The sequence below is a fragment of the Salvelinus fontinalis genome, chromosome 34 (genome assembly GCF_029448725.1).
Source record: "Salvelinus fontinalis isolate EN_2023a chromosome 34, ASM2944872v1, whole genome shotgun sequence".
NCBI lineage: Eukaryota > Metazoa > Chordata > Actinopteri > Salmoniformes > Salmonidae > Salvelinus > Salvelinus fontinalis.
The window spans coordinates 34,496,128-34,509,211 of NC_074698.1; the positions used below are offsets into that span (position 1 = coordinate 34,496,128).

At 40.9% G+C, this 13,084-nt stretch overlaps 1 protein-coding gene across 1 annotated transcript; it reads right to left on the reverse strand.

The window, feature by feature from the left end:
• Positions 1 to 218: 218 nt before the first annotated feature.
• Positions 219 to 4,920, reverse strand: LOC129833766 (metalloproteinase inhibitor 2-like). The gene is made up of 5 exons (XM_055898567.1): positions 4,507 to 4,920; positions 3,781 to 3,851; positions 3,076 to 3,172; positions 719 to 840; positions 219 to 556 (listed from the first exon to the last, which is right to left on the reverse strand). Exons 1-5 carry the CDS (start codon positions 4,634 to 4,636, stop codon positions 401 to 403), a joined length of 576 nt encoding a protein of 191 aa, XP_055754542.1. The 5' UTR covers positions 4,637 to 4,920; the 3' UTR covers positions 219 to 400.
• Between the last annotated feature and the right edge of the window lie 8,164 nt (positions 4,921 to 13,084).

The following is a 13,084-nucleotide window of genomic DNA, read 5'->3' on the forward strand; positions in this document are numbered from 1 at the left end:
GACATGATTCCTTTCCTCATGTCAGAAGACACTTTGTTATTCATGTATAGAACATACCATCTGAACTTTATGCATTACACCCTGTTGAATGTGTCCCAGGCTTCATGGTATTTCAGGAACACTGTTCCATTTACAGACAAGCATATCGAAAACAATTTGGGGTTTCACCTTTGGTTCCAGTTTAAAAACAAGCGACAAATGAATGACATAAGCAATGATTACGTTGAGTGCTATATATATGTTTATTTTAAATTGACTTGTAGAAGTAACCAGTAAGCAATTTTAAAATCCCAATTTGCATTTGTAGCTGTGTTCTCATTTATTAATTGCAGGCATCTTTAGTCACTCTGAACAGTGAGTGGAAGGCCTGTTGAGTTAAGGAGTCTCCAATATCCCGGAACTACTTCTTGGGTAGTGCTATCCCCTTGTACCAGGCACAGGACCCATCTTGCCTCTTGATACAGGCAAGGTTTTGGCCATTGTCTGTTCCCAAGTCTGTCCACAGGCATGCATCGGAGGTGCTGATTGGACAGGGGAGGGAAGTGCAGGGGATGATCTGTGGATCAGAGTAGAGAAAAGACCAAGATCACTGACCGACCATTACCCCAATACTCAAGCATTTGCCAATGTGACCAGAATAGTATACTCCCTTAAAATGTGCCATGTAATTATTTAACAAAACTGGTGTATAGTAATTACTATAATTCCCATCACACACCTTGCAATCACAGCCGCTTTGGTAGCGGTGAGTTAAGCCGTTCTTTTGCGCAGCACTCACGTCCTCCCAGGGCGGATTATAGCCACACAGTGTTACATGCATCCTTCCAGTCTCCAGCTTGCCTACAGACAGAGGAGATGGAGAGTCAATGTACCATGGGGAAAACATGGTGTAGGGTACTGTTGCCCCTAGATGCTGATCTTGGCTCAGTTTAGCATTTGTTCCACTAATGGTTAGGATTGGGATACATTCCTGGGTATAACTTACCCCTGGAGCGTGAAGACATACTGATGCAGCCCAGAACAGATTTATCATCATAAGTGTACACACACTAGTATTAACTAATGCATTAGTTGTTTACATTTACAGTGCCTATATAAAGTCTAAGCCCCTTGAACTTGTCACATGTTGTGTCTCATGCATTTACACTGAACAAGAATATAAAAACGCAACATGTAATGTGTTGGTCCCATGTTGCATGAGCCAAAATAAACGATAGCAGAAATGATCCAAACACAAAAAGCTTGTTTACCTCAAATTGTGAACAAATTTGTTTACATCCATGTTTGTGAGCATTTCTCCTTTACAAAGAAAATCCATCCACTTCACATGTGTGGCATATCAACAAACTGATTAAACAGAATAATCATTATCCAGGTGCACCTTGTGCTGGGGACAATAAAATGCGCAGTTCCGACAACACCACAGATGTCTCAAGTTTAGGGAGCGTGCAATTGGCATGCTGACTGCAGGAATGTCCACCAGAGCTGTTTCCAGAGAATTGAATGCTAATTTCTCTACCATAAGCCACCCCCATTTTAGAGAATTTAGCAGTACCTCCAAACCAACCTCAACGGCAGACCACGTGTATGGCGTTGTGGGCAAGCGGTTTGCTGTTGTAAACATTGGTCAGAGTGCCCCATGGAGGCGGTGAGGTTATGCTATGGGCAATAAACTGCATTTATCAATGGCAATTAACGCACAGCGATACCTTTCACCCACCACCATCACCTCATGTTACAGCATGATAATGCACAGCCCCATGGTGCAAGGATCTTCACACAATTCCTGGAAGCTGATAATGTCCAGGTCTCCCATGGCCTGTATACTCAGACAAGACACCATTGAGCATGTTCGGGATGCTCTGGATCAACATGTTCCAGTTCCTGACAATATCCAGCAACTTCAGCCATTGAAGAGGAATGAGACAACATTCAACAGTCTAAACAACTAAGCGAAGGATATGTGTCACGCTGCATGGGGAAAACGGTAGGAACACCAGAAACTGACGGCCCTACATTTTTGTAAAGGTACATTATCTGCGACCAACAGATGCATATCTTTATTCCCAGTCATGTGAAATCCCGAGATAAAGGCCTAATTAATATATTTCTATCGACCGATTTACCTTACTTTATGAAATGTAACAAAGTAAAATCTTTGGATTTATATTTTTGTTAAGTATATTTATGAAAAGCTGAGACTCACGAACATTTAACATGTTTTATTCTATGACACTCACCTGCTAATCTAGAGTCATTTGAAAGTAACGGGGTTCCTCTCCAGAGAAGATAAGAAATTCAAGGACAATGTCTTTAGTAATGTAATACGCTTACATAGTTTTTTTTTACTAAGTTGTCATTGATTAATTGGATATTAATTTCCCACCGAGCAAACAATTTCTGTACTTATGGCATTCATATAAATTCATTTTTATCAAGTATTTGCCTCATATTTGTCACGTCCTGACCATAGTTCTTATGTGTTCTGCTTGTTTTAGTGTTGGTCAGGACGTGAGCTGAGTGGGCATTCTATGTTGTGTGTCTAGTTTGTCTGTTTCTGTGTTCGGCCTAATATGGTTCTCAATCAGAGGCAGCTGTCAATCGTTGTCCCTGATTGAGAATCATATATAGGTGGCTTGTGTTGTGTTGGGATTTTGTGGGTGGTTGTTTCCGGTCTTTGTGTTTTCTCTGCACCAGCTAGGACTGTATTGGTTTGCCACATTTATTATTTTTTAATTGTTAAGTGTTCACGTTTATAGTTCGTATTAAACATGTTGAGCACTGGCTACGCTGCGTGTTGGTCCAATCCTTGCTACACCTCTTCAGACGAAGAGGAAGGCTGCCGTTACAATGTTAACATTTATTAATAAAACTCATTAATGTAACTGTTTGTCCACTTGTTTTGTGGTTTACTTGTAGCCCTGGTTGTCCTGGAAAGAAAAATGGTAAAACACTAAGGCAAAAAGTCTGGGCTGGACATGCAGATAAATGAAGAGCTGATCTTTGCTGGGGTCTATGGACTGAGGGTTAACCAGTGCTGGCAATAGAACGTGGGTAACGTAGTGAGAAAAGCACCTGTGAAGAGATACTCCTTGTTGATTTCCAGAGTCACGCCGCACGAAGTGGTGTCAGTGAAGATGGCGTGGATAACCCGATCACAACCTTTGAACACCTAGCCAATCACAAGGGGAGAAAGCAAGATCTGGCAACCAGCTACATATATAGTTTGGAACCTCACTGACTGCAGCACTCGGGCACTGTCAGTCTAACCTTTAATGTCAGCAGATCTGTAATGTGCAAGCAATCATTATTTAACCAAGATCTATTTTACAGATGAGACCTGAATTATAAATACACTAAAATAAACAAAGAACTCAAATAAGAAACTCAGAAAGGAGACCAGCTTTCTGCTTTTTATTTGTATGCATTTTCTTCCTAAAAGGCACCAAAAAGTACAATATTTTAACATGGCTCCACAAATCAGGTGCAAAAAATATATACTAAAAGCTGGTGTACCTATCTCCATAAGGAAGGTCCAGTTACCACACCCAGTCTCAGGGATGGCTCGCTTATGTCTTAATAATGATGTAAGGCAGTCAAAGTAAAAGGGCCAACCAACTATCTGGTAGAGAATGTATTGATGGCTTTAATGAAGTTGCAGCTGAGTTCATAGAGGATGTCACCATAGTATAGGACCAGTAGGAAGATCGACTGAATAATTACATTACTATAGAGAGGCATTTTTATAAAACACCCACTTAATAAAAAGGAGAATCATACCTTGATCTGTTGGATGTCATACTTGATATCGTTAGACACCGCTTTCTTTCCAACCACCTTCGCCCTGATCACTAGAAGAGGGAGACATGGTTTAACTAACGCTATAGAAATCTATTCCAGTATACTGGTCAGTCACACTGATGGTTTAAGGGTGATATGGAGAGAGAACAGTGTAGAATGCTTCTTTAACCTGTCTCCTCTCCTTAATCTACACTGATTGAAGAGGATTTGACATCAATAAGGGATCATAGTTTACAGCTGGCCAGTCCATGTCATGAAAGAGCAGGTATCCTTAATGTTCTGTAAACACATACATCTCAAATAATTCATTTGTAGGCATGCCTTCAGAAAATAACAGTGTAGCAGGGCTCTCCATCCTGTTCCTGGAGAGCTGCAGTCCTGTAGGTTTCCTCCAACCCTAAGCTAGCGCACCTAATTCTAATAATTAACTGGTTGATTAACAGAAGGTTCATTACAACTAGGGGTTGGCTTAAATTTACAGGCGGGTAGTTCTCCAGGAACAGGATTGGAGAGTCGTGGCTGTAAACCATCTTACTGTTGCCTAATTAATTATGTAAATAACTGAGAAGATGTAAAATAGTTTAATGATCATGTCCTAATCATTTATACTACGACAGACAATCCATAAAATGTTTTCATGTTGCGTATTGATAATTCTCAACGTGAAGAAACGCTAAAAAGTAAAATGTTGCCAAATTGCCTTACCAACTTCTGCATTGCAAAAAGCCTGTTGAGGGTGCTGAGGTCTGCATCTGCAAGCTTCTGCGATGTCTTCGACCCGCCAAAGGAACAGAACGAGCAGAGTAATGAAACAACTGCTTACATACCGAGTCATTTGGAATCGAATTACGGGGTTGCCAAATATCACAAAAGGATTTGACGAATGAAAGCGTGAGGCGTAAACTACACTAGAACCTATTTCCTTTCGAGACTGTTCCCAGACCGATGGATACCACTTCGAAATGTTTTCCCCTCAATGTAATCATCCGCTTTTTATTGCAGGCTGTGAGCTCCTCCCCCAGTCAGAACTGAGCATTCTATTAATCCAGAACAGCAACCATTCGGTTTAAAAAACCCTCCGCCTAATGGGACAACCACAGACCAGGCTCAACATGCCCGGCTGCCATAAATGGCATAAATTGGGAATGAAACTGAAAGCTCGGTTTTAGGGGGCTCCCGCGCGATCTAAGGCACTGCATCTCAGGGCTAGAGGTGTCACTACAGACCCTGTGATTGAGAGTCCCATAGGGCGGCGAACAATTGGCCCAGCTGAGTCTGGGATTGGACAGGGTATGCCGTCATTGTAAATAAGAATTTGTTCTTAACTGATTTGCCTAGTTAAATAAAGGTTCAATTTTTAAAAAATGGCTAAGCTTACTGGAATTCCTTAAAGTTGTAGTTTCAGTTTAAAAAATAAAAATACCTGGGGAAATTTCACAGCAGGCTCAACTTGTCCAACTGCTCAGTTCACTTGCCCCTGTCATGCCATATATGAGATGAAAATGGCAGATTGTTGTTGATAAGCGCCTAAATTGGCAGGACAGTAACACGCTATACATGACATAAGAGCTCAGGTTCTCCGCTTCACAGCAATGGTTTTGACTGACAGCCGTTATAAACTTGAGCACCACAAGAGACAAGAGAGATAACACCATCCCTTCCTCTAATTGGTCTACTTTTGCACAATTGTTGTTGTCTGAGTGAGGGAAATGCGTTAAATTGAGAGGAGTCGATGTGTTATAAAATATGTGATATTAATAAGTACAGTATTAATAAATACATAATAAGTTGCATGGACTCACTTTGTGCGCAATAATAGTGTTTAACATGATTTTTGAATGACTACCTCATCGCTGTACCCCTCACATGCAATAATCTGTAAGGTCCCACAGTCAAACAGTGAATTCCAAACACAGATTCAACCACAAAGACCAGGGAGGTATTCCAATGCATTACAAAGAAGGGCACCTATTGGTAGATGGGTAAAAAAAAAAAGAAAAGCAGACATTGAATATCCCTTTTAGCATGGTGAAGTTATTAAATACACTTTGGACGGTGTATCAATACACCCAGTCACTACAAAGATACAGGCGTCTTTCCTAACTCAGAGAGGAAGAAAACCGCTCAGGGATTTCATCATGAGGCCAGTGGTGACTTTAATCACTATTAGGCCAGTGGTGGCTTTAAAACAGCAACAGAGTTTAATGGCTATGATAAGAGAAAACTGACGATGGATCAACATTGTAGTTACGCCACAATACTAACCTAATTGACAGAGTGAAAAGAAGGAAGCCTGTACAGAATTAAAATATTCCAAAACATGCATCATGTTTGCAATAAGGAACTAAAGTAATTCTGCTAAAAATGTGACAAAGCAATTCACTTTTTGTTCTGAATACAAAGGGTTATGTTTGGGGCAAATCCAATACAACACAATACTGAGTACCACTACATATTTTCAAGCATAATGGTAGTTGCATCATGTTATGGGTATGCTTGTCATCGTTAAGGACTGAGGAGTTTTTGGGATAAAACAAATTAATCAAATTTAGCTATGCACAGGCTTTCCACCAGACACAGGGAGATTAATTTTATTTTCAGCAGGACAATAGCCTAAAATTCAAGGCCAAATCAACACTGGATTTTCTTACCAAGAAGACAGTGAATGTTCCTGAGTGGCCGAGTTATAGCTTTGACTTAAATCTGCAAGAAAATCATTCACAAAACTTGAAAATGGTCTAGCAATGATCAACAACAAATTTGACAGAGCTTTAAGCGTTTTGAAAAGAATAATAGGTACATAATGTACAATCCAGGTGGGGAAAGCTCTGAGAAACTTATTCAGAGATACTCACAGCTGTAATTGCTGCCAAAGTTGCTTCTACAAAGTATTGACTCAGGGGTGTGAATACTTATGTAAATGAGATACTTCTGTATTTCATTTTCAATTATTTCTAAAAAAGTGTTTTCACTATGGGGTACTGTGTGTAGATGGGTGAAGAAAACACATAAATGTAATACATTTTGAATTAAGACTGTAACACAACAAAATGTGGGGGAAAAATCAAGTGGTATGAATATACAGGGATGGAATTGAACAATTTTGGACACAGGCCATTTCTCTCCATGAGCCTACATGATGCAACACTGCATAAAGCAAGCTTGGTCCTGTTAGTTGTATTGTCTCATCACAGTTGTCTCTGTGTCTGTGTAAGGTAAACTCCCCTGTTATTCCAGTTTTAAAATATAATTCATGTGAGAAATGGTTGCTGCAGTTTGACAGGGTTTTCATCCTCCCTATAGGGCCAGGAGTTTTTCCAGGAGTTTAAATCTACGTGACCTGATTAGAAAAAGTCCCCATAGCACATATACAACCATTCTGCAACTGATTCATCACTATGTCATACCCTACACAGAGAGATTGACTTTGGGTCTGAAGGTCTGAAAGGCACTTTCCCATCGGCCAAATCAGCAGTATTTTATCGTTGCTGAAGATTATGGTCATTTACCCGATAGTTGTTTACATACAGAAATGCCATAACTTGTCGGTCCCTTAATTAAACTACTGGGAGGAAGCCGAAAAATCTGTTTTTCTGGCCTGCTACATCGGACACATAATCCAAACTTTGTCAGAGCGTGATTTCAAGATTTCAACGTGCAGCTCACGTCTGACAGGGCGTATATACTAGAGACAGCATCACATGGTGAAACAACAGCTTCCCAATCATTTTAAATGGAAGTAAAGTGGTGAGAAGCACAGTGGCCAAGGACCATTGGGAGATGCAAGCATGGGAGAGGGAGCTGAACAGAGCGAGACTGAAGTTGGGCAAAGCTGATCATCAAGCAAATATGTAATGATATTACTTGCGAGTAACCAATCGAACCTCACCAGAGTTTCCAACCCCTACTTGACTGGTTGACAATGGATGTTGATATCTAGCACTACTTAGCATGCTTGTTAGCACCCACACGAGGGCGAAGCTAGCATGGCTAGGTGAGTTACTGCTATATAGAGTATCTCAGCTGGAGTAACAGGATAAATGTGTCTCAGCTCTGCTCGCCCTGACTAAAAGTTACACTTCCAGTGTAGCAGGTAAAAAATATGTATTTTGTGAATTTTACAGTTTGGTTGTATTTAGTATAAAAAATCCTCTGCCCGATGGGACAACCACAGAGCAGGTTCAACTTGCCCGGCTGCCATAAATGTCATAAACTGTCAGTCTCACTTAAATAATGGGGATGAACCAGAAATATCTGTTTTAGACTACGCCTACTGGAATTCCTTACAGTGTTGTTGCTTTCAGTAAAAAATAATAACTTGGGGTAACTTTAGAGCAGGAGAAAAAAACCACTCTGGGACCAGTGGTGCCACCTGTTTGACCAATCAGATTCACGGAAATCACAGGTCATGCGGGTCGGATGTGGCACACGTGTTGTAGCAGCCTACACCTTAAAAACGTTTGAATCAATGACCACGCCCCACGGAAATCTAATTGGCATAATACAAAAATCTCAATCAAAATCTGTCTGTTCAAGCTAGAGATATCAGTTGTTTTGCATGGTGTGGTGGAAATTCAACATCAGGGACACCTGATGCCAACATGAAATGAATCACTCTTTATTATGATGTCTGGAGAGGTTCACAAACTCAGTCCAAGCTTGATGAAAACTTTGTCAAGGGTGTTCCCTTTCAGTCCTTGTATACTGCTACACAAACAAGTCATACAAGCATCATTTACATTATTCATTATTAACATTGGTTCCTGCATGTAACTGAGGCTTCTTCTCTCAAAGCTGAAACCTTGAAACTGAGGTACTCCTTTTGGTTCCCAGAGCAATGTTCTGGGCGTACTGCCAATTGGTCTGAGGAGGAGGTCCCAGTCAACTTCACGAACCAAGGTAGAGTGAGAGGAGATGCTGTGTACAATTCAAGGCTATCTCTGCAGACAATAAAATGTTCCCTCACACTCCCTCCGTTTATCACTTCCGTGGTTACGATGTTAATATTTTAAGGTAATCATTCAATTATGGCTTAAACTATCAAATGAGGTTCTATCAAAATACTTATATTAAAGTAAGCTAAATCAACACATAAAACCAGATAGTTTATCCTTTTAAACCCTTCATTCTAGTAATCAGTTACACACATTCTTCCTTACACAATTAAATTGATGGAAATACTATCATCATAATAAAGCTCAAATCTACAGGCAAGTTTATACTTCTATCAACAGGAGTGAATCTATTAAAAAACACACACACATACACAAGGGATCCGTAGACTCAGAGGTAAATGAATCTGTCAATGTTTGATCATTTTTTCCATAGCTCTTACCACAATCAGGTTGTATTGACACTTGTCCTGTATTAGCTGTCCCTGGGACATCAAATAGTCAAAATATTAAACCTGTTGTTTAACAAATCCACTGGGGCCTTCAAAGGTTGGTGCTGACTTATCATCTTAATATTCGGTACTTAAACATTTACGTGGATCTACTTCAATTCTGGACTGGTGTTATTCAAACTATTGAAATTAGTAAAAATAATTGGAAAGGGTCAAAAACATATCTTATTCAATGATTCATACCTCTGCCCCAAATGCTTCCACTGTGTCCCTTACACCCTGAGTTCCGTGAGTACCACTCACTTTCATTGGAGGTGTATCTACTGCTCCACAGGAGGCTTATCTTTAACCCAAACACCAGATGGCAGCCTTTCATTTAATATCAGTCCCAAGGCTCAATCCCTCTGTTCATCATGTGGCCTTGTATTGAAACCTTAGACCCTTCAAATTACTAAGATATTGCAATATTAGAGTGCTACCTGAAAGCCACTAATAACACATACTGTCAACACTCATGAAATTGGACATCAACTGATAGACCACTGATAGACCCCCCCCCCCCCCCCCCCCCACCCCAAAAAAAAAAAATACATTCGGGCTGTGTCTCGGGCTTCCGTCGTGGCCGCGAACCCCGGTGTTGTCGTTGTTGTTCCCTCGCTGCCTCCGCCTGCTTCTATGGAAGGCTTCTGTCTCCTGCCATAATCTCGTCTCACGTCCAGGATGTCCTCCACTCCTGGCTTTCCTCCTGGGCACGCTGCTTGGTCCGTTGTTGTTGGGATCTTCTGTAGCGATCGTTATAAGGAGAGGACCAAGATGCAGAGTGGTATGTTTCCATCCTTTTTATTTGGAAGAGAAACTCAAAGGAAAAAAACAATAAAGCGAAAAAAACTAAATGTGAAGCTCAAAGTAGTGCTCTCAGTCAACTATATCTAGACAAGATCCCACAAAGCACAATGAGGAAATGGCTGCCTAAATATGATCCACAATCAGAGACAACGATAAACAGCTACCTCTGATTGGGAACCATACCAGGCCAACATAGATCATTAATCACTTAGATAACCCACCCTAGTCACTTTCACGCCCCCAACCAACGTAGAGAATAAACAGCTCTCTATGGTCAGGGCGTGACAATTGACTTACTGAAATTCAGTAGACGTGTCCCTCAGAGGTTTGCCGGATCAGGTATCTTCCCCTGGGCACCTCACAGTAAAAGTCTGGTCTGGGCGGGTCCAGGTCATCTTTAGTCAGACAGGAATTTCCCTCACACTTTCACACGGTGTCAAGTTCCTGACCTGTTTTCTGTTGTTTTTGTATGTGTGTGATGGTCAGGGCGTGAGTTTTGGGTGGGCAGTCTATGTTTTCTGTTTCTATGTTGGTTTTGGGTTGCCTGGTATGGCTCTTAATTAGAGGCAGGTGTTTTGCGTTTTCCTCTAATTGAGAGTCATATTTAGGTAGGGTGTTCTCACTGTTTGTTGGTGGGTGATTGTCTCCTGTGTCGTCGATGTCTGTACCATACGGGACTGTTTGGCTGTTCGTTCGTTTGATGTAGTCTGTTCCTGTCCGTGAGTTCTACGTGTAGTTATGTAAAGTTCATGTTCAGATTTCGTCTACGTCGTTTTCTTATTTTGTTAGTTTTGTAAGTGTTTTGTTTTCGTTTTGCCGTCCTATTCAATAAAAGATGGCTTATTTTCCTACTGCTGCGTATTGGTCCACTGATCCTTCTCTCCTCTCCTCGTCCGAGGAAGAGGAGGACAACAGCCCTTACACACGGAATGCACCACCAGTGATCCCTCACAGACCTTCACTGACGCCAAGATTGCGGAGGAAATTGAAGGGACACCTGAAGTCAATTTTAAACGAATCACTCTTTATTTTCACAGCCGGAGAGGTTCACAAACTCAATCCAAGCTTGATGAAAACTAAGGCATTCCCTTTCAGTCCTTATATAATGCTACACAAACATGTAATATAAGCATGATTGACATTATTCATTATCTCGTATTAACATTGGTTCCTGCATGTGACTGACTGATACCTCACGACGATTCTTCTCACAAAGCTAGGACCTTGAAACCAAGATGCTCCTTTTAGTTCCCAGAGCAATGTTCTGGGTGTACTGACAATTGGTCTGAGGAAGAGGTCACAGTCACCTGCACGAACCAAGATAGAGTGAGAGGAGATGCTGTGTACAATTCGAGGCTCTCTCTTCAGACAACAAAACTTTCCCTCAAAATGGGCTGCGTCTCAATCACCTCATTCGCCACTGGCAGCCTTCCACATCGGCGGTGGAAGGTGGCGAAGCATCACGAAAATCGGTCTTCTCACAAAAATATAAATAGTGTATGACCCCTGTGTGGAAGGGCAAGACTCTCACGAAACACGTACATGTCAGTTTCTTAATGAAACAACAAGGAGGAAGCAGAAACATCTGTTTTACTGGCCTGCTGCATCGGACGGGTACAGTAGGCCTAACATGACATGCCAACAACAAACACTGAACTTTCATATACATGCATAACTGTCCAAATTATGAAAGATAAGCATTGTCATTTTAACTCTGTAAAGTGAGTGTGGAATAAGTGAACAAAAATAACAAACCACAATTATGACAAACCACCTGGTACTGACAACTTTTATGGAAAGTTGTCACTCCTATTTGCCATTTCTTCAATCTCAGCCTGCAGAAAAGAGCCCTCAGACCTGTAGGGAAGCAGAAGTTATTCCTCTACGAAAGAATAGCAAAGCACCCTGTACTTGTACAAACAGCTGACCAATCAACATGCTACAGACGCTTAATACACTGTTGGATTAAATTGTGTTTAAACAAATTAACACCTGACTTTCAGCATGCTTATAGGGAAGGGCACTCAACATGTACGGCACTGAAACAAATGAATGATGATTGGCTGAAATAAATGGATAAGAAGAAGATTGTGGGAACTGTTTTGGTTGACCAGTGCAGCTTTTTACATTATCAATCAGTCTGGTGTTATAAAAAACATGTGTGTTATGTCTTTGCATTATCGTGGATTGAGAGTTACCTATCTAATAGAACACATGCTGTTCTTTAATGGATGCCTCTCTAACATAAACCAGGTAGAACTAAACCTCATCTAAAACCCTGAACCTCATCTATAACCCTGAACCTCATCTAAAACCCTGAACCTGATCTAAAACCCTGAACCTCATCTAAAACCCTGAACCTCATCTAAAACCCTAAACCTCATCTAAACCCTAAACCTCATCTAAAACCCTAAACCTCATCTAAACCCTAAACCTCATCTAAAACCCTAAACCTCATCTAAAACCCTGAACCTCATCTAAAACCCTGAACCTCATCTAAAACCCTGAACCTCATCTAAATCTTGTCATGAATAATGTGACAATTGAGCAAGTTGAGGAGTCTAAACTGCTTGGTGTAACCATAGATTGAAATCTGAAATGGTCAAAACATATTGATGCAACAGTAGCTAGATGGGGAGAGGTCTGACCTTGATAAAGGGCCGCTCTGCTTTCTTGATATCACATCAACAAAACAAGTCCTACAGGACCTAGTTTTATCACACCTGGACTACTGCCCAGTGATATGCTCAAGTTTACAAAGAAGGACATAGGCAAATTACAGTTGGCCCAGAACAGAGCAGTGTGGCTGGCCCTTAAATGTACACAGAGGGCTAATATCAATAACGTGCTTGTCAATCTCTCCTGGCTCAAAGTAGAGGAGAGGTTGACTGCATCACAACTTGTCTTTGTGAGAGGTATTGACGTGCTGTGAGGACACACATGCACACACACTCTCTCTCACACACACACACACACTAAGATTGTAGTATTGTACATTTTATATTGTAAATGTGTAATATTAGAGTAATAACGTAGTCATTTATTGTATGATGTATTGGTTTATTTATGATGTAGGGTGTTGTTTTGTTGTGA